The 22,054-nt window shown below is 45.3% G+C and overlaps 2 protein-coding genes across 4 annotated transcripts in view; one reads left to right on the top strand and one right to left on the bottom strand.

The window, feature by feature from the left end:
• The window catches only part of plekhm3 (pleckstrin homology domain containing, family M, member 3), a 32,524-nt gene extending 18,435 nt beyond the window's left edge, over positions 1 to 14,089 (bottom strand). Inside the window, exons 1-3 of one of the 3 annotated variants that reach the window (XM_040201670.2) lie at positions 13,928 to 14,089; positions 10,241 to 11,167; positions 4,981 to 6,036 (exon numbers count right to left, since the gene is read on the bottom strand). In XM_040201670.2, coding sequence (XP_040057604.2) covers positions 4,981 to 6,036; positions 10,241 to 10,772 — 1,588 coding nt within the window. In that variant the 5' untranslated portion in view covers positions 10,773 to 11,167; positions 13,928 to 14,089. Of the gene's footprint in view, positions 1 to 4,980; positions 6,037 to 10,240; positions 11,168 to 11,751; positions 11,894 to 13,927 lie in introns of those variants that run through there. The other 2 variants (XM_040201673.2, XM_040201671.2) reach the window with 2 other exon arrangements.
• Positions 14,090 to 18,112: 4,023 nt separating this feature from the next.
• On the top strand, positions 18,113 to 22,031 carry dnajc15 (DnaJ (Hsp40) homolog, subfamily C, member 15). Its single transcript, XM_040201587.2, has 6 exons — positions 18,113 to 18,351; positions 19,349 to 19,400; positions 19,576 to 19,649; positions 19,729 to 19,805; positions 19,919 to 19,989; positions 21,643 to 22,031. The coding sequence occupies exons 1-6, from the start codon at positions 18,244 to 18,246 to the stop codon at positions 21,711 to 21,713; spliced, it is 453 nt and encodes a 150-aa protein (XP_040057521.1). The 5' UTR covers positions 18,113 to 18,243; the 3' UTR covers positions 21,714 to 22,031.
• The last annotated feature ends 23 nt before the right edge of the window (positions 22,032 to 22,054 follow it).

Raw genomic sequence — 22,054 nt, 5'->3', positions numbered from 1 at the left:
CACAAAAAGGGGGAGCGGAAAAAAACAGGCCGAATGAGTAAACGGCTATTGAGCGACGAGAGGGACGACGGGATTGCATGAAAGAGAAGAGCCAGATCAAACGAGGACGGATGAAGGGCGACAATAAAAGGAAGAAAAAGAAGTCAGGTCAACTACTTTCATACCGTAGACGAGGATCTGATGTCTGACAAAGACAGGCGGTGGTCTTATCAGCACCGAGAGCAGCTTAACCCGCTTTGAGGTTGGAGCCTCGGCCAGTCACAAATTCACCTCGATAGATTCCGATATGTGGAATCGGAGACTGTTCCTAGTCTGAGCGGGATTAACCAATCACATTGGAGCAGGCTACTGTCGGTGGAGAGGCCGAATATATTAGCTGAAAGGTAATCTGGGAACCCCTTGAGCTGCTGATTGATGATTATTGATTTTTGATTTGATTTGAAGCATTTTATTTCTTGAACATGTAGACACCAAATAATAAAAAAATTTAAAAATCAACATAGACGTAGACCACAAAATGAGAAAATACACCTTTTGTTCAAGAAAAGGAGTAGTGATTAATCCTTTGTTGATGGGGGCGTGTTCAAATGGTTTCATTTTTATGACCAATGGTCACAAACCTGGTTCCAGTTTATGGCAATTTTCTATGCATGTTAATGACATTAATCTGCTGATCGCTGCAGGCTGAGGTTAACAGGTACTGCATCGTGAGTAGAAAGACATCGTAGTGCAGAAACAACCAGTGAGGACGTTTGGGAACACACGCCGTCTGACAGTTTTCATAAAAATAGCGAGGGTCAGATGAGTCGTCAGCTGATGACAGTGACGCTGACTCAGCAAACCCCCCCTCAAGTGACAGGACCCTCGTCTCGCCTGGTTTCCTCTGGGATCGGGTTAGATTTCCTCCTTAACTTTATATATTATATAAACATTTTTCCAGAGGAAAAAAGCGTGGCTGAACTACGCAAACAGCGTTTGTGTCGTCACATATTTGATCCATTGTGATTGCAATGCTTTCTGACGTTATCACTTCATCCGTAAAACCCTTTATTGAAGGGCCGCGTCAAATCCCCCGTTTTCATTGCCTTCAACGCTGCATAGTTTGTTTATTTCCCTTTGGCTGGAATAAGAGGGAAAACGGCAGCATCTTATCTGAGTGAAGGACCTGTGGTCAGAGACACATGTGCAGGCCAGTTACAGCACTGAGCTCATGCTGTTGTTGGGGTGGATGCTCTTTCCAGTAGGAACCACAGTCCACTGGTTGGGAGCCAGCCGGGCCGAGGGGATGGTCAACAGTCGGGGAAACACCGTGTCACTTCGAGGAAAGAGCTGACCACCGGCCCGGCGCTCGGGCCAACCGTGGCCTCCGCTGTGGTCCGCCGCCATCGGGACCAGAGGAACAAAGACACATACGCATGTGGCCTGCAGACATCTGCAAACTACATAACAATCTTTGACCGTAACCTCAAATTCTATATTATGAGACGAGAAGAGAACATGCGCGCGCGCACACACACACACACACACACACACACACACACACACACACATACACACAGAGGTAAATGCTCGGTAGTGTAAACAACTACAGCAAAAAGACTCAACAGATATAAGATACAACACCAAGCATGACCTGAGAAAATAAACTAAATGAGCGGGAAAACAACCCAGAGAACGAATTGTTTGGTATAAATTGTAATGGTATAAACATATAAACACGCTGTGTCCTCTTTATTGGGAACACGTGTAGAGTTTAATGGGATCTAATACTCTAATGCTGTAGTCTTTTTGTAATAACTCGCCAAAATATCAAATCTGCATTTTGTCATTATGTGCTGTGTTTTGAGAAAGCTCGAAGACAACATGCAGGAAAAGCTCCCGCGCTTCGTAAACAAACGGTTACATTTTGCAGGGTTTATTACAAAATGCGGACTTCTAATACAGCCATTATGCAACGAAAAAACCAAAGCGGATCTCTTCTCTTCTTGTCTCTGATCTCTCATCGGCCTTTTCTGGGATGAAGAAGAAGCGGGACACAGGGAGGACATGAATGGGAATTCAAACGTAGCTCAAAGGTCTAGCGATTGTACCGCGGCTCTCTGTAGTGAGGGAGGGTCACTTTGACCTGCCCGGGGTGAGCGTGGAGGGGGGGGGGGGGGGGGGGGGGAGAGAGAGAAACATCAGGGGCAACAACAAAAAAAGGGCCTCACGCTTTCATCTGCCCGCCGCTGGTTTTAAACCACCACACCTCGGCGTGAGACACTGTGTGTGTGTGTGGGGGGGGGGGGGGGGCTTATGTACACATGTGCGAATAAAAACTGAAAAGAGAAACTAGAGCTTTGATGTGTCCCATTCCAACCGACCAAACACTCGGATGAAAATGTGCACGAATGGAGAGTACTATGAGGACGACTATGAGGACGACTGTGTGTGTGTGTGTGTGTGTGTGTGTGTGCGTCAGCGCGTGTGTCTCAGAGAGAAACTGTCCATCTTTTGATGTGAACCCACCTCCTACTTCCTCGATTCACTCATATCTACTGATTTCCACTTCACCCAAAGCCCCCCACTCCTCCCCCCCCCGTGCAACAGATTCACATGGTCCACCGGGGGCCTGAGAATGTGCTCCAGTGCAACGACGGGGGTCACCAAACGTGAGGACGCACTCTGCACAACGTGTGTGTGTGTGTGTGTGTGTGTGTGTGTGTGTGTGTGTGTGTGTGTGTGTGTGTGAGATGCAGGGTGATGGGGAGGACCGGTCTTCAAACGAACACTAACCGTTTCCTTCAAAAGGAATCAAAAACGCAGCAGTTCCCATGTGTAATTAGCTGAATACATTTATACATTTTGATGTTAAAATAACCAATGACCCAATATGTATGGATGGAGGAAGCATGCATATGCAGGGGGGCGAGTTCAAAGAGACCAGGGGAAACGAAAGTAGCGTACTGATCATCAAGAGATCTTGTTTAGATTAGAGGCTTGATATATGAATATGAATCCTAAATGCATTCAGCTAAAGAACAGAAGAGGAATATTTTCTATGAATTAGTCTTACGGGGGTTTGAGATCCACGGCCTTTAGCTCCACGACAAACTTCAAAATCAAATATAAACTACAGAGCAACAAGTCACTTAACTACTAACACAAGCATTAAATGTTTAATTATAAAGGCTGAGATCAGAATATTTGACTAATCTTATGAAAAATACAACACAACTCTGAGATGTAAAGGAAATGTAATTCTTTGATTTTGGTTCAAGTTCAAATGAACAAAGTCAGTCTAAAATACTAATATTCATCATTCCAGTGTGAAAAAAAGGTTTTACTGACAAACGTCATTCGGCAACATTCAGCAAGAAACGACAGTATTTATGCTTTCTACTCGTTGACCTCCGACAACGAGCAACTGGTGAGACGGGAGAACAAAGGTTCTGCTCAGTTATATTATGATGCCTTCGGGCTCTGCTCAGTAAAAAAAAAGCCTGTGAGGAGATGTGTTCACAACATGAAAATACTAGAGATGAATTATGACCTGTGTAGTTCCAACTGAAGATCCAAGAACAGCTCTTCAATGCATAGTTTACTAGAGCCGCTGTGATAATCCCTGCACATTCAAACTCACAACCAAACACAGAGTAACACAGTTCTCCGTGCTCAGGTTGACATTCAATCAACGGCCCCAAACCTAAAAAGATGAGTGAGAAAAGTAACAGAGTTGACAATGCCAAGTGAGAGGAGCTAAATTTAGGATTTCTTTTTAAAAAGCTGATGAGAGCAAATTTTAGAGACAAAACAAAAAACTATCACCATGAAAAAGGGCTTGAATACAATGTAAGGCCCTGAAACGGAACGGTGTAAAAGCTTTTCTTCAGGTTCTGCTATTTAACACAGCAGGAGACTTAAAGAAGGGATACAGTCAAATAAATGGAAGGGGGGGGGGTGCAGAGGGAGACAAAGAGAGAGAAAGAGCTGCGAGGCCAAATGAATTGTTGAAAGGAAAAAGGGAGGAAAAGGAGGGAAATGAACGGACAGAGCGAGCAGAGGTGTGCGGTGTGTAGAAAGAGCACGTATCCAGCTGCCCCCCCCCCCCCCCCCATCCAGCTCTACCCAGAAACCCTTCAATCAAACAACCCCGATCGAGGCCGACCACTGCAGCATCCCCGGGATGCTTTCATTCGCTCTCATTCATCCGGCCATTTTTCCTCTCCTCCGGTGCTTTAAGCCGACCAATTATCATCCGTGGCCCCCAGACGGCCCCGCCGCTTGTTCCTGCTTCAGCTGGCCATTCAAGCAGCCCCTGCATTAATAAGCCAGTTGTTACAAATTAAAAAAAGGGGGGGGAGGTGAGGGGTGATTATTCAAAGCGCTCCTAAAAGGAGAGGGAGGAAGTCCACGTTTCACACCCGGGGAGTGTGAAAGCACCGCCTGCCATTTATGGGCCTAGTATGGAGACTAACGGGCTGGTAGGACACGAGGGACAGCGGCTGTAACGGCAGCGGACATGAAAAAGGTCTAGATGCTAATAACTGGGGGGCGGGGGGCGTACTGAGGAGGCCTGACATGAACAGGTAGATGCATTTAAAGAGGCAGCGCCCTCATATATCCAGTTGCCCAAAAAAACATTTGATAAACCCAAAAGCAGTGTTTCATTCCAGAAATTACAACCCGCTTACTCAAAATAATACACACACCATTACTTTTTGTTGTGAGAATAAAAAGAGAAGAGTCCTCTGCCAGTCAGAAATAAAGACATCTATTTATAACACATGTCCCATTTTCAACACCCTTTCCTAGAAAAGAGGTGTAAAAGCATCTGTGAAGCTTTAATTGAGAATTCCATGTTACAATTTCTCCCGATTGTGGATCAATTTGTGTTGGAATCATGTGACAAAGTGCACAGGATAACCTCATCAGGATGAAAGAAAGGAGAAAAATCATCAATATGCAACGTGTTTGTGCACGTGTGCGTGCGTCATTTACCTGCACACCTGAAGCTCTGAGCCGTCAGCCCCTTCTCCACCGCCAGGCAGGTGAGAATACTGAGGAAGCTCGTGGTGACCGACTGCCGCTTGGCTCTCTGGGCCTCCCGCTGTCTCCTCTCCCTGCAGGGTTTGGATCTTAGCAGCACTCCCTGGAGGGCCGGAGCTCCTTCCCCCGAACCGCCCGCCTCCTCCTTGGCGGGCCTGTGCGCTCCGACCGCGTCCCGCAGGGCCTCCACCCATTCCTTGGCCTTGAAGTGATCGTCCGCCCGAAGTCTGAGCACCTCTTTGGGGAAAGCCACCTGGAAGCAGTCCCCTCTGTGTGTCCACGGCTCCCCGTGTTCGAGCTCCCGACTGTGCCGCACGGCTGAGCAGGAGGCCAGGGAGAACTGGAGGACGGGCTGGGACACCGACCCGCGGCCCTCGGTGGCGAAGGCCCGGAGAGCGGATCTGGTCAGGACGAAGGTGAAGGCCCGCGAGTTGTTCTGGCTCGACAGCTGGTGGAGCACACCGGCTTTGAGGACGTCCTGGCAGCGCTGGCTGAACAGAGGCAGGCTGGTGGGTCTGCTCAGGACGCCGTACTTGGGCTGGGGGGAGAGGGCGTCGCCGTCCCCGTCGGGTCTGGTGTCGAGCGCCGACGGGGACGCGGCGGCGGTGAGGTTGACGACCTGTTGCTTTTCCGAGCCGGCCTTCCGCTGGTGGCTCTCCCTCCTCGCCGGCCTGGCCGCCTGCACCTTCTCCCACATCAGGCGCCGCCACTCCGCCGCCTCCCATTGGTTGGCCGCCCTCAGCTGCAGGCGCGTGCTGTTGAAGAACAGGGCCTGGAGCGCGCGCGGGTCGGCGGGCTGGCCGGGCGGACCACAGGGAGCCGGCGAGATGACGCTCTGGCAGTGCGACAGAGAGTAGGCGGTGCCCAGCTGGCGGTTGGCGCTGCTGTCCAGGGTGTAGAGGCGGAGCTCACAGGGCGTCAGCTCCACGTGGCAGGGAGCCCAGCGACCACGGGGGCCCTCGCGCTGCTCCATGGCCCCCTGCTTCACCACGCTGGTGCTTTTACCATCTGGACAGAGGTGCAGAGGCAGAGGGGGGGGGTGGAAAGGACAGGTAGATCAGTGAAGCGTGTGTGAGTGTGTGTGTTCAAGATAAAGATTCAGATTTCCTGCACTCTTAACTTTTGAGTATCAAACCCTCACTCTCTGTAAGCTTCACTTTTGGCTCTTATGTGTTTGCATTCTTGTCATTTTAGGTTTCACTAATTGATTAATGCATTCATTTTATCCGACATATTTCTTATAATTTTACTGCAGCCCTTCTGAATAATATAATGCATCCTCTGATGTTTTGTTAATGTCTCCATTAACAGGATAATTGCTCTTTATTCATCCATTCTTTATTGATCCATGTTGGAGTGTACAGGTTTTTGCCATGACTGTGGAGTCCATCAAAGTCCCCCATGGACTGGTTCATGCACAAAAGACATTTTCCATTGAGTACTCCTTTAATGAATACATGCATATACAGAATACAGCATGGACTGTGTACTGTAAGTTTTACCAAACGTTTGTTTTGTGAGCTGCGGGCTTGAAGCCTTAAATCTGTTCCCCGTAGCTCATCTGACATGAGCGTTGGTGTTTTGGTAAGAGGCAGCTGTGTCCTGCTCCTCGGCGAGCGTTCCTTGTCACCATGGCAGGAAGAAGAAGCGCTGTTAAAGGCCTCGCTGTTTTCTTAATCCGAAGGGTTAGGGCACACCCTCGCCCTGTTTCGGCCTGTCGGCTGTGCAAGGGGGTTTTCTACCCTCATCTAAGTGCTCCTGGGATTACGCTTTGTTTGGCCTTCGGTTCAGGCGGGTTCAGAGTCTTCTGCCCGGACAGGAATCCGCACTGGCTTTTATTAGGAGCTGCGCTGTGTTTACCTTGCAAATTCATTCGGTTGCATTCTGCCGCCTCGCCACTAGATGCCGCCAGTAGTACAACCTTCACGTAGAAATGAAGATCTCTATTTGTTCCTTTGCATAACGCTGCCCTAGATGAGGGTTCTAGAATACACTTTACAGTGCGTTTGTTCTCTCAAAGAACCAGTAAAATGTCCAAAGCAAATACAACACACTGCAAAACCAAACAGGGAAATCAGTAAAGTGACTGGTGATGGTAAACGATTAGAGCTTGATGGATACTGGATTTTTTAGGACAACTTTTTACCAATTTTGTCCATCAAACAACATATGTTGTGATTGATGTGCTGATGTAAATATATTGAACAATCAAATAATCAGCTTTAAATGAAAGTACGCTACAGTCAATATAGGGTAAGAGTACACTTTGAACAGTAACTTTAATTTCAATTTAATGAAATTAGACAATTTAATATACTTGAATTAGGAAAGATCCAAGTCAATTCTAGATAAGATTGTAGCCAATAAAACCATTATATCATATTTGCCTTTACTTATGGACATAAGCTAATACATATGACTGGTAATATATTGTTGAGGCTCAAACTTAAATAATTCTTATAATTCTTAGTAAAGTGGCACTTTTCTAATGAAAAAGAAAGGAAGGACATATATAGATATAAAAGAGGAAGAGGGAATAGCACCTGCTACACAGAGCAGGCCAGCAGAAAACTACAAGCTGCAGACTAACAGATGAATCTAAAGACTTAAACTGGGACTAATATTGTCACAGTTTTATTTGGTAATTTGCAGGTCAAAAGACATGTAAACATCTACAATTGGTAAAAATGGTTGAACGTAACTAAAAGACGTTTTAGTCTAATTTATCCAGTTGTGGCTTTAATAAGCAGACGTCTTATTGTGAGTTGAGGTTCACTTCAAATCCCAGGAATCACCCTCCACAAATCCAATCCAACAATCTGATTTAATTGTAACGCCCGAATCAGGAACCTTCTAATTGGCCAATATTGCATTTTGGTTCTTTAACGTGCTAAATCACTCAAGGAGGAAAAGTAAAAAGCAAAACCCTTCACGGCTGTGGTTGCCGAGTCGAGTGCCTCATCCATCTTATCACAACGGCAGTAGACACGGTGTCACTCCGGCTCTCGGACTTTGCATGTTAACAAACCCTTCTTGCTAAGGGGACGAATGAAAATGCAAATAGGTTTGCAGCTGGAATCAGGACTGGCTGATTGGCAGTCTTCACGCTCGGGAGGGCCGGGATTTAGAATTAGGCATTGTGGCAGGAACGAAACAACGTGCTCGGTTCAATTAGCCTTCATCTCCACCTGGTGGGTTCTGACATCACACTCTGGTAATAGTCCAAGCCGTCAATCGCCATTACCGTCTCCTCTTTTTTTTCAGGACTCCGAACAAACTATCAAACAGCGCTGCCTTCAAGTCATTCGAGACGTTAAACAAGCCGCCTCACGTGCTGCGGTGTAGCCCCTCTGATAGAACGGTAGGGGGGGGGGCGCTGCTTTCAGAAAACCCCAAAAGCGTTTTGAAAGGGACGCAGACGGAAGGGTCTACGTTCTACAACGTGCGTTTGATGGATTTATCGGGACGTGAAACAGAACCAGCATAAAAAAACAAGTTAAAGAGATAAAGACAGAAGCAAGAGCTGCAGATGCTGAGTGAACCGTCACATCACCATGGTGATCGAGACTGAAGACAATACCTTTAAGGAGCAACACTGTTCCTGTAGAGCCAGGTAGAAAAAAGGATTATCAGCAAGAATAAAGACACACAGACGAATGAAGCCTTTGGGGTTCAGTTGGAAATTTCATGAAACAAAAGAGCTACATAGGGCTTGTTTGGTCCTATATATACATGTTTATTGTGTATATAATCCTTTCCATTTACCGTCTAAACATGCCCAGCTGTCACTAATGGAAAGGCCAGCAGGCCACCTTTTTTTCTCCTCAATGTGAATGAAGAGACATCGCGTGGGCCGAGCTGAATCACTCTGCCTTCCGCTTATTACCGTCTTTCTCCTACTTCTCTCCTTTCAATGCCAGCGAGCCAAACTAAATAGCCTGATGCCTTTTCACACATATGCTAATACTAAATAATCCGGCCAGTATCAGGGGCCGAGTAATTGGGTTGCCTCTTCTTTCGCCTCATTTGAGTCCATTTGCTGACAGGATTACAGGCTATTATCCCTCCGGAACCCTTAGGATCTCCTTAGGCCTTCAGATGGCCAAAACACACACAAACAAATGCTGTGTGTGTGTGTGTGTGTGTGTGTCGGTCACTGTGCCTGAATACTGACTGTCATAGCACAGCTGTGTCATTTCAAGTTATCATCATCTTCTATCATTATTGCTTTCTCTGAGGATGCTTCAACATAAGTGCAGCGTACGCTCCGAGTCTGCAGCACAAATAGTCAGACTTCCGTTCTCCGAAAAAGCCTCTCAAAGGCTGAGAAAACTTTCCGGTCATTGGCCAAAGAGAGGAGGTAGGGGATGGAATTGTCTCCAACCAGTAGAGACCGGACTGATGTCTCTACGGAGTCATAGCAACAATTAAGAAAAAACAGCTCTCCATGTCGATGACAAATTAAGCCAATTGAAATGGGTCACTTCACAAAAACTAACATACATATCATTTTACCAATTCCCTTCGTAACAATGGAGGTTATTGGACAGAAACCTCACCTCATGAAGGCAATGTAGTGGAAACACTGCTCTTATCTTTAGAGGGTCCATGGGGGGGGGTTGTAGTCAATCCCAACCTGCATTGCATGAGGGAGTACACAGGGCTGCCGACAAACGAACAAACATTCACTCCCATTCACACACCTACGATTTGGGGTATTTTGAGCAATTAACGAACCCACGCAGGCACGGGAAGAACATGCGACCTCCCCCCAGAGAGGCGCTGGCGGGTTTGACCCCAGGACCTTCTTGCTGTGAGGCCACAGTGCTAGTGCTGGTCAGTTTGGGGAATATCTGAGTGGATCAGCTCTGACCACATGGTGCGTGATAATACAATGTTACTATACAAAATTAGAAACAAAGTAGCCTATGTACACATTGGATGTAATGAAACAACGTTTGTTTTGACGCATGACAATGAATCGATTCAGGGACAAAACTGTTAAAAGAGTTCACCGTTCCTTTCATTTTTAACATTAGTGGAGGCAAAATGTCTTTGATTACATTTGTATTTATAGAAATGGCAAATGTCTTTTTTGTCTGATCAAATGATAAACCCAAGGACAATCAAAACCTTTGTAGCGCCATAATGGATCAAGATTTGCACTGACAAACGCCTACTACAACATATCACACGCCGTCTGTGAACTCACCCCCCGGCTGGTGGTTGAGGATCATGTTCTTCAGGGTGTTGGAGTCCAACGTGGGCAGCCCGTTGTCCGTGTACGCCGACGGCCGGTAGTTGACGTCTGACCTGGACCGGTTGTGACCCTTCTTGAAGGCTGAGTTGGCGGCGGAGTTGGCGGTGTTGTTGGCGCACTCCTTGGTATGGGCCGCCAGGTCGTTGGTGGAGCGGGCTCTGCTCCTCTTGCCGGCCCTCAAGCCCACCCCCACCCCCAACCCCAACACGCTGAAGTTGTCGGCCCAGGCCAGGCCTAAAGGCCCCACCTCTGGCTGCTCTCGGGCCAGCAAGCCCCACACGCCGCTGGAGCTCAGCTTGCCCAGCGCGGCGCTGGAGACCTCCCGCGGCTGCTTCGGCTGCCTGGGCGGTTGGTGGGTCCCCGTTTGAGCGTGGCTCGGGCCCTGTTGTCCTTTCATCCCATCCATGCAGTGGGTGAAGTCCTCGGTGGCCTCGAGGGCTGGGCTGATGTCGCCCGCCATGTCAAGCTGCTCAAGACCCTCCATGGCTGGGACCCCTTGAGCAAGACGTCACACGACTAGATGGGTTTCCAAAATGGGCACAAAAACCCAGTTAGCATTATGCACGTGTCAACAAGACCGTAATATGTGTACAACTAAGATTGGGTTTTGGGGAGAAACCGCTGTCTGAAGTCAGGCGCTGCTCTACTCCTCAATACAGGACCGTTATCCAAGGCTACAGTTTTCTGAATAGGTCCGGCAGTAGCCTGGGACTCCCGAAATGCTGCCAACCTGGGTGGCAAACTACGTTGCTTAGCCGGAAACACACACTCCGAACAGTCAAACCCCTCTGCACACGCACACTGGTGTTCTGAGGGGCAGCTAACTCTAGCCCGTCAGGTGGCTGGGAAGTCATCAGACGGAGACTATCGGTGCCTTTACTGTAAGAAACGGAAAAGCAAAAGAGGAAGTGCATTAGAGGAAGCATGCCGCACAAAAACAAATAATGGAAACACGTCTAACAGTGAGAAATGATCAAATTACAGATAAAAGAGGAGTCTTTCATGCGCTTTCTTAAACTCTAAATAGGAGCTTTACCAAGAGAGAGGTCAGATCAGAGGGTAGTGACGCCACTGCTCTATATGGTGGCTATTGCCTCCACGCGGCTCTCAACATGGCGACGTCTGGAGCCGGGCGGCTTGCAGCTAACGGGTCAAGGGCGTTACCGCGTTGTTCGGGGCGGCGCTGTCAGCTGTAACCGCGTTATAGCCGATCGCAGCGCGCAGAGCAGCGGCCCGGGAGCCGACCAGTGGGGCGCGCTCGCTCACATGCACTGAAAGGCACGGCCATGTAAACAAAGCAAGGAGAAGCTCCGACTACCACACGCAGAGAGACATTTAATTCTCCGCCCAGGTAGACATTACTCCACAACATATTTAGTACGTCTAGTAAATAGTTGTTTTTTTTGCTATATCGCTGCTCCGAGGAGCCTCCAATAACTTTAGGCAGGAAAGCAGCGACCCACCAACAGGATCGTCGTCACACTGAGGCCGGAGCTTCATCTGTCCCTCCTCAGCAAACAGAAACGATCATCCTCCCTCACGCGTCCCGGTGAAATAATAATACTTGACTTCCTCCTCAGCTGCTTGTCACTGGACTGAGCGGGCAGAGAGGAAGCGGCCCGGGTGGAGTCCACATCCATCAGCCTGACCGCCCGTCTCTTCTGATTCCCTCCAGTCCTCTGTGTGTGTCTCTCTCTCTCTCTCCCTTTCTTCTTTCATGCTGCTCACTCACCCTCATTGATTTTTTTCTGCCCCACAACTTGGCCTCTTTTACTTTTCTCTACATATCAATTATTTAAAGGGCATTACATCACTGCAATTCAACTTTTCGTCGGGGCCATGCGATACCTTGAATATTCACAATATATGCGTGATGATGTTGTTGTTGAGGGTACATTGGAAGATATTGATTTTATTAACCTATATGCACTATGCTTCAGACCACCACTCAAATTTGATTAGACAATAAAGAAGAAGACAATTATATTCAAAAGGTTTTTTTTTTTTTATAAAGATCATAAAGAGACCATTATGCCAGTTCCTTTCTGTGTGACATAAACAAACTCAAAGTTGAAATGAACAAATACGCATATATATTCTCTTCCGATTCATTTCAATAAATGATCAAGCATTCCAGGAGTTGCTTCTGTGATATCATCTGCCTGCAGATAGAGCTCTGACCCAACATGAGCACCGTCACCACGTTACTCAGCGAGCGTCCCGCTGACCTCACGTTGACATAAGGCTGGACGGTATACCGGCATAAGATCTCCTCGAGGTATGAATCTCTCACATACCGTTCACTCAGGGGTCACGCATTGAGGGTGACAGTCACTCATTTCGGTCTTTAGTCACGCACTCCCGCCACACATCCAATTTCTCACGCTAAAAAACACGCTAACAAGCTAACGAGCCAACTCACCGGCCAGTTAGAGCGAGTTGGCCAGCGAGCGGCGAGTCGGCGGTCCTTTTCGGGGTCAATGAATTAAAGTGTTTACTTGAAAAAGCAATACCGTCACATCGGTATGTGACGGTATTGCTACCGTCAGAACCTTTCTAAATACCGTGATGTGGATTGTTGGTCATACCGTCCTACGTTGACACACACACACTCTTATGAGGCTGAGATCAGTACGGACAGAATAGAATGCGTTCGATCGGTTATGACGCTAAAGGACTTTAGACCCATTTACGATCGGAGTCATTCTGTTTCCCAGCCAACAAAAACTGGTAACGTAGATATACACATTACATAATGTGAGGTTCTGGATTGAAAAAACAAACACTATTTTTATGACAATAAATAAGTGAGCAGAACCCCCAAAAAACACAATTTGAGCGAAACACACCAGCCTCTCGTGCTAAATAACAAATTCTTGCAATTAAAGCACAGCGTGTTAAACATTAACACTATATGTTGCAAATCAGTCCATACAAATGAGGATTAGTATTAATAGTAGTAACATCCGACTGCAGAAAGAAGGCACCCATACAATTTAGGTTTAGTTTTTATACATCCTGGATCAGGATGCAGGTATTAAAGATAATTTAGGGGAAATCAAAACTGAACAACGCCGCTAAAAATGAAAAGAAAACACATGTGAGTTAATGAGTGGTTATCTCACTCTTAAAGTAACTTGAGTAACGAAAATAACACATGACTATAAAGATAGCAGTAACAAACGAAAGCCCACCGGGTTGGAGCCACAGCACGGCTGATTGTTTGTTTGTTTGTTTGTTGCTGTATCAGTAAACACGGGCAGAGGTGAAGCAGCGGTCAGCCTCTCGGGCAGCTAACGTTACATTCACCTGCTACGGGAGCGAGCAGGCTAACACGACCTGTTCACCACCACAATCCCTCAGTTACAGCGAGGGAAAATGCCACGATGAACTAGTGCAAAAGCGGACTGGAAAGGCCTGTTGTTTCTACCCCGAGCTGGTGTGATGTCATCAGGGGCGAGTTAGCTAGCAGCTAACGCTAGCTTCTCTCCCTCCATCCTTGATCAATGTCACTTTAACACAAGACAGAATTCGTCGCTCCCTCGTTTCTTCAACATCGCGTGTGTGTGGATGCAGACTGATGGCGTTTTGGGTAAAACTGGTGCGTTCGCAAGCATTAAAAAGGAAATCTAGACTCACCTTACTGTGTTTACCACTATGTCATTTTGACAGTCCGTCAGCGACGGAGTTCCCTGAAGGAAACCGGGGCAACAGGATAAAGGTTCCGTCTAACGTTTGAACAAATCATGTATTTTAATGTTATACCATTATTGTATACAATCAATACATTAATGAAGTACTAGTGAGACAGTACAATGAAATTAAACTCAACGCTTAACAATTGTTTGCATTTTATTTGTAGGAATTAGGTCACAATAATGTGATTTTTTTCAATTTCTATTACTTCTTCTCTTGGAAAAACCTTCAGCAGTAAATTAAAAAAGAAAGGAACAAAATACTTCAAAAATATATGGTAGAAAAGGATACCCTGCCAACTTTGGATGACAGCTCCTGCTCCTTTGTGGTTTAAATGTACTTATTGTTTGTTTGCTTTTGGAGAAAATACAGCATCACAGGTTCACCCCAAAATGTATTTGCCATGATGATAACTGTTTATAAAGCTGCACTTGCAGTTCAATATCAAACCAACTTTGACGATTCAAAAGAATCCAGACACAGCGAAAGTTCAGGGTCCAAAATTTAGTAATAAACTGTGTAATTATTTTATTATCAAACCGCTAATGATTTCTCCTCAAAATGAGAAATGCTCCATTAAAATTATTGTTTCTTATCAAATGTGTTTGTTTGATATTGTTGGGGAAATGCTAAAATCTTTTTTGTTTGGCAAAGGGTCAATTGGATTATTCCAAATATAAAAAAAATGATTAATGACCAGAATCCCGAGAAATATCATTACCACTTTCCATAAACCCATTTGAAAAATAACGGGCCTCCTCCTCTTCCTCATCCTTTTTCTGAATGCTCTTTGTCTGAATTTACTTCAAAAGTTCTCTTCAGTGAAGGAGAGGCGGGACAAGCCGCCCTAATGGCTTCTGCTGAGTTACTCTCGCAGCAGCGTTTAAGGATAACACTCCTGCATTTCTCAGATAACACAATATTTAATTTGCAAACATGCTCAGTAAAAGCAAACAAATGAAGATGGGAACCTTTTACCCTGGATGTAACATTAATTAGCACATTTCTACATGGGCAAATAGGTTTTTCCTCACAGAAAACATTTTTGTTAAATGGAAAAAAATGTCTTACAGTTTACACTCTCCGTGTCCATTTAGTGTTTGTAATTTGACATGAGAAAAGGCATGAATGGTCGGCGTTGGTGGTTATGACTGACTCCACTGTCTTTGCAGCAGTGTGTAGCTGCTTGTAAGCAACAGAAATCCTTTTAGGCTAAGTGCCTTTGCCTGGGTATAGATGGATGCAACAAATACGCTTCAGCTTTAGGAATGAGACCATATCTGTCCACAAGGCTCCATCATCTAACATCAATATACCCCACCGCCCCCCCCCCCCTTCCCTTGAATCATGCACTCAGTTCCCTCGCTGTCCCGTCTTGCCCATTTCCTTCTTTATTTTGATCATCTTCTAGTGATGACTAAATTATGATTAGATTTAAGGATGTGCAGTGCTTTCATCTGTCTAGCACATTGTTTAATACTGCCCCCTCTAACCCCTCTCGAACCCCAACCGCGACCCCCCAGACACACAACACACAATGGCCATCTACCCCGACTCACTCACTTGCTATTGAAGAGCGGAGTGGCTGCTTGGTTCCCATGGAAACACTATGCATGTATGTGTGTGTTTTCCCCAAATGTTTCTCCAGCTCCGAGATCAAGTTTAACATGCATGCACACAAAAAGACGCGTAATAACTGTTTCACTTTTAAGTGACTATTCTGTTCTCAGCGTTTTCCTGTTGAGCCGCGATGGGAGAATAATAATAACATAAGGAGGTAACATTGTAAAGAGACTTTATACCTGGAAATGTACCAGTTTCATTGGTCAAACCTGAACTAAGCCCTACATAATACATTTTTGCTTGACACAACCGGTGTGTAGTTGTTCTTAGCTGCACCCTCTCTCAGTGTTTGCAGAGGAAAAAAGCAGCGACAGTCGAGAACTAAGATGCCGGATTAAAGGCTTCAGAACCAAAGTCCACCCAAATAGTGGTGCTGTCACAAGTAACCAAGGCTTTGCCCATTCCACTTTAGAGGAACAACCTTTCATGGTACCTGAGCTAGGACTTATTTCAACATGCTTTAACAAACAGACATGAAAAGTTTCCGTATGAAACAGGACAACCCTTGGAGACCCTGATACATCATCAGTAGTCGCCGATGGTGTTTAAACAGGCGTGAGCCCTCATGACAGAATAGCAGCGCCCTGTTCAATGTTACCGCAATCTCCTCTAATCACACATATTTACAACAAAGTAAATATGTGCGCTACCTACTTTCAAAACACTGGCTTTGGACTTGGCCTCAGAACAACCTCTTTTTAGAGGTTTTATAGCTGCAACACTTCAGGCTAACTCTCCATCGCAACAAGAATCAAGAAGCCTGCGGTTGGGAGCAAGAGGTGTGCTGGGAACCTGGATGAGTTTGAAGTGAATTCGCTTCATGAAACGCCTCTTGCTTTCTGTTTGGCTGCGGCCCGACTGCACCGGTACGTAGAGGAAGAACGGCAGCTGTTGTCCTGTTTGTTCCAATGTTTCAGTGGAGAAGAGCTATTAGAAAATCATCTGACAACACATTTTAGGGAGAATAATGTTTGACATGAAAACAGCAATTTGAGATTGATGTAGAGATGTATAGACATGTGTGTGTGTGTGTGTGTGTGTGTGTGTGTGTGTGTGTGTGTGTGTGTGTGTGTGTGCAGCACCACACGTATCATTCACACCTAATGATCGCAGCCTCTCACTGGCAGCCATCTCTTTTCCCAGACCAAATCCAATTACCGGGGACAATAGAAACCAGCTCCCGGCTCAGGACTCCATCAGCTCCACCGTGCTGCTGCTCCCTGCTCCGAGGCTCCTGCTGGACCCCTAATCATGTCGAGGGTCCACGAGGGCCACACAGCACACCTGTAGACGGAAACGAGTACAAAGAGCAACACAAATACAAACACACATCAAGGGAAAATGCAAACAAGTGAAACACACAAACATGTACAAGTGCAACAGTCGACAAAAGATACAAATATGAATAAGAGCATATAAATATACACAGATGTAACTGATGCAGTAATTGGAAACACACAGACGAGCAAATCAACAACCATGCAAAAAACAAATGAGCGCACATGTGAACACTGATAAACACGTGTAAGGACGACTGTGGCTATTGCTAACATGCTAAATTAAATTGTTCAATATGTTCCATCTCGTTCAGTGCAAGGCGCACACACACACAGACACGCACACACACACTGTACAACACCACAGGATTAATTTGTCAACAGCTCTATCTAGTGGCACAAACATGAAACAACAATGGTTTGTTCTAAATCCACCATGAATGAACTCTGGAATCCTTTTCACAAACCGTCAAACTAAGTGCAAGGAGCTGTAGAGAGAGCAGAGATTTTCCATTCAACAAATACGTAACTTTTTATAATATCATAGCCGTTGGCTACTGGACCTACTGGACCTACTGGGCCAGTTTTCCTCGTTAATAACTAAGGTCATTATTATTGGCAGTTATTAATCATTTCAGTTCATTTGACTCGATCTGTTGAATTTCTTGAATATCAATGACTATCTGTAAATAAATTAGAGGGGACAGTTTTCTTTGCATGAGATGCTGCAGGAGTTACGGCACGGGCAAATAAAGATGATATGCATTAGTCAATTTGAAAATATACTGGATTCTCGAAATGATGTTGTCCTCACTTTCATTGACATTACATTGTTAGATGCAATTTTGCAAGATTTACATTGTTATATTAATTCAGTATGTTTTGTGTAGGTTACCCTCTTTACACAAAAAATTGTAACAATGGAGTGATAATTATTATACTAACCCATAGCCTTATTCTACTAACCCATTGCATTAGCATTCCATTTTATTTTATTACTTGTGCACTGCTGTCTTGTTGTCTATTGTTACACTGTCTACTGTCACGCACCAACCGCCAAGACAAATCCCTTGTATGTTTGACATATTTTGGCAATAAATGTTTCCTGATTCCTGATTCCTGATAAATTGTTAATCACATATTTTTAACATCTAGGAACCCTCATAGCCGGCACGACGGAGACATTTGGCCCACGGCCTAAAAACTCTTAATAAGTTCGAATTTATTTTCTAAAGTTTCAAATTACAATGGATAATGGAAAGGATGTTGCTCGGGTTTTTATTTATGAGTTTTATTTTGAAAGTTACAGCCGGAAGTTTGAATGAATCACCTGACTGTGACGTTCGTCTCTGAGGAAAGATGGCCACCGCCGGCAGAATGAGCGTTGACGGAGGAGATATGATGCGCTATGCTGAATATTCTCCTAAACCCGACGCCAGGAGCGACGCAGATATAGACAGACGCCTGGCAAGTACCTGCTGTTATGCTCCACGTCGTCGTGAAGTGAACTAAACTAAACCGGACTGCTTTGTACCTGCCGACGTGTGTTACGCAACCTCGATGACCGCTACCAGCGCGTCTGCAGCTGCTGTGTTAACTAACGTTAACTTACCGTTAGTCAACTTATCGTGGCTGCCGTGAAGCCCGTTTGACATCGGGTAGCTTAGTGTTTTTACCGATAAACGATAAGACGGCGTTACGTTTTTTATCTTTTGTTTAACCGTAATACTAATAGTATTATTAAGAAAATGTATCTAACGTTACATTAATTAATGCCTTTCGAAGATCGATTCAGGTGAACAAAATGCAATGTCTCAACCTTTTATATCATATTACGCGCATTCTTACAAATGTCCTGCCAGCTAACGTTAGTTAGTTGCCCCCATGTTGCATCAGCTACTTAACCTTTGTTTGACCTCCAGTAACCAGTCGAAAGTTTGGACAAACCTTCTCATGCAATAGTTTCTTTATTTCTACATTGTACATTAATACCGACGACATTAAAGCTACGATGAACACATATGATGTGGTATGCAAAAAAACCCAGAATGTTATATATTTTATTTTCTTCAAAGTACCCATCTTTAGCTTTACAGACGCTTTGCACACTCAGCTTCACAGGTCACCTGGAGTCAACCCAGTGAATGGGCCTAGTTCACTACAGTTCTAATCCATGTGATGGCAAGAACCACTCAACTAAGTAAAGCAGTGACAAAATTAAAATCTAGATGGGCAATGTATTATTGCACTGACACATTATCCATTTACTTATTACTAGTTTGAGTATTCATTAAAGTGTTCAACATTTTTTTTGAAGCACTTATTTTCTCATCCACAGATGATCCCTGAGAACTTTTCAGCAGCCAGTATTAGTTTTCTTGTCTCCGCTCGTGTCTCCATGGACCTGTGTTGTGTGACCCGGTGAGGGAACATAACCGCTGTGCGTTTTGTGTTTTGTCGACAGGGAGGGACTCTGATCGCAGTCGGTCTCGGTGTTGCTGCTGCAGGTTTTGCCGGTAAGAATAGTTTGATATCAGATTAGAAATATGCAAAGAGCAATATTATTTTTACGCTTTTGGTTGACTTTCACTCATTGCTAAACTAACTTCTTTCAATTCGATTTTTAAGTGCCGTGCGTTTGCTGCTCCCTTCTGAAATAAAGCACGTGTTTTCATGTATGTAAATCCGCAGGCCGCTATGCATTCCAGCTGTGGAAGCCTCTGGGGCAGATCTTCTCTGAAACCGTCAGGAAGATGCCCTCGTCTGTGAGTCATTATTTCTCCCCCCAATGTTCAGGTTCCACATCTATTCCTCTTTAGCTCTAATCCCGTTCTGTCTCCACAGGCTTTCTCGCCGTATTACAAAGGAGGTTTTGAACAAAAGATGTCCAAGCGAGAGGCCAGCCTCATCCTTGGCATCAGGTAATCAGATCTGTTGTGGTTTATATTTCGTAAATGTTATTTGCAGAAGTGTGAGATCAGAAGAACGTGATGACTGCTCGCATGGACGTGTTCATTTATTTTCCCGTTTCCAGCCCCGTCACCACTAAGGCCAAGGTACGCGACGCCCATCGGAGGATCATGGTCCTCAACCATCCTGACAAGGGTGAGCGTTACTGCGACCGGCAGGGGAAAAGTCCGTGTCTACAGTTGCAATCAAAATTATTCAACCCCCCATTGCACATTAGGTTTATTGGCAAAATATACAATTTCTCAGCTGTTTGCAATAAACAAATTACACAAGAATTGTTTGAGTAGTTTAACGAAACTAATATTACAAAGGTTTTGTCCAAATTCAACACAAAATGCTACTTTTAATGACTTTAATGAATTTACTGCAGTCTCAATGATTCAACCCCTTCATGACAAGCATCTCCAGTACTAAGAGCACCCTTTGCTGTTATGACCTGCTGCAAACATGATGCATGGCCAGACACCAGCTTCTGACAGCGTTCCTGAAGAATCTGAGCCCGTTCCTCATGGGCAATGGCCTCCAGTTCAGTAATATTCTTTGGTGTGCGTTTTGCAACCGCCTTCTTCAAATCCCACCAGAGATTTTTAGATGTTCAAGTCAGGCGACTGTGACGGCCACTCTAGAATCTTCCATTTCTTCTTCTGAAACCAAGCCTTGGTGGACTTTGAGGTATGCTTGGGATCATTGTCCTGTTGGAAGGTCAAATGACGCCCAAGTTTCAGCTTCATCACAGACGGCATGCCGTTTTTTCCTAAGATTTCCTGATATTTGACTGAATCCATCGTGCCTCCACACGCTGCAGGTTTCCAGTGCCAGAGGCAGCAAAGCAGCCCAGAGCATCACTGAGCCACCGCCAGGCTTCACTGTAGGCAGGGTGTTCTTTTCAGCATATGCTTCATCATTCTTCTTCCTCCAGACATAGCGCTGATCCATAGGCCCGAATAGTTCCAGTTTTGTCTCATCGCTCCACAGAACAGAATTCCAAAACTTCGGTGGCTTATTTATATGGTTTTCAGCATATTGGAGCTGACTTTTCTTGTGCTTTTGGGTCAGTAGTGGTGTGCGTCTTGGAGTCCGGGCATGGAACCCTTCAGTGTTTAGTATGCGCCTTACTGTGCAAACTGAAACCTCAGTTCCTGTTGCCACCAAGTCTTGCTGCAGGTGTTTTGCAGTCACTCGAGGGTTTTTGACCACTTGCCTCCTCAGGAATCTGGTGGCAGCCGCTGATAGCTTCTCCTTTCTGCCAAGTCCAGGTAGTGTAGCCACTGTTCCTTCAACTTTGAACTTGTGAGCTATGCTTCCAACTGTATTTCTAGGGACATTCAGTGCTTTTGCTATCTTTTTGTATCCTTTTCCTTGTTTGTGCAAGGCCATGATCTCTTCTCTGAACTTTTGGACAATTCTTTTGACTTAGGCATATTTCTAACATGCAATCAAACGTCACTCTGAACAAACCCGGAGCCAGACCAGGTATTTGTGTTCTATCTCAAGCACACCTGAACTAATGAAGCCCTTGATTAGTTGCACCCGGTGCTCTTGATACAGGGAGCTGAACCATCTCAAAGGGGGCTCTACTAAGTACTGGAGATGCTTGTCACGAAGGGGTTGAATCAGAGACTGCAGTAAATTCATTAAGTCATTAAAAGTAGCATTTTGTGCTAACTGCAGTTAGCGAGTGCTGGAATCAATCATATATCTGTCCTCATATTGTTGTCTTCCAAATCACCTCAGGATGTTTGTGTTAAGCGAGCGATCAAGGAATCCGAGTTGTGTGTTTGTGTACAGGTGGGTCCCCATATCTGGCCGCTAAGATCAACGAGGCCAAAGACCTTTTCGACAAGGAGAACCGGCGATGACCTGCACAGCGAACCAACGCTTAGAGAAGCCGTTACATCTCCGCTCCACCAACGTGGAAACCCTGCATCCACGCCGGCTGCTGGAGGCAACGTCTTCATTCTAACTATTTATAAATGTATGTCAGGGGGAAGGATGATAATGACTTAGCCTGTTCCCATGTACTCATTTCTAATACATTTGGTTTTAACTAAGGGCATGAATGCAAGATTAATGTATTGATATAATGTATTTAAGGAGCAGGACCACGTCGCGTTAAAATATTCCATGTTTGAACAGTTGGTGAAAGTTTTTTTTATAAATAAACTTATTTGAAAACATCAGTTGGTTTTTCCGACAAAAA

The sequence above is a fragment of the Gasterosteus aculeatus genome, chromosome 16 (assembly GCF_964276395.1).
Source record: "Gasterosteus aculeatus chromosome 16, fGasAcu3.hap1.1, whole genome shotgun sequence".
In the NCBI taxonomy this organism is placed as follows: Eukaryota; Metazoa; Chordata; class Actinopteri; order Perciformes; family Gasterosteidae; genus Gasterosteus; species Gasterosteus aculeatus.
Note: the sequence above shows the minus strand (reverse complement) of the source record. Positions and strands in the feature narration are given on the sequence as shown.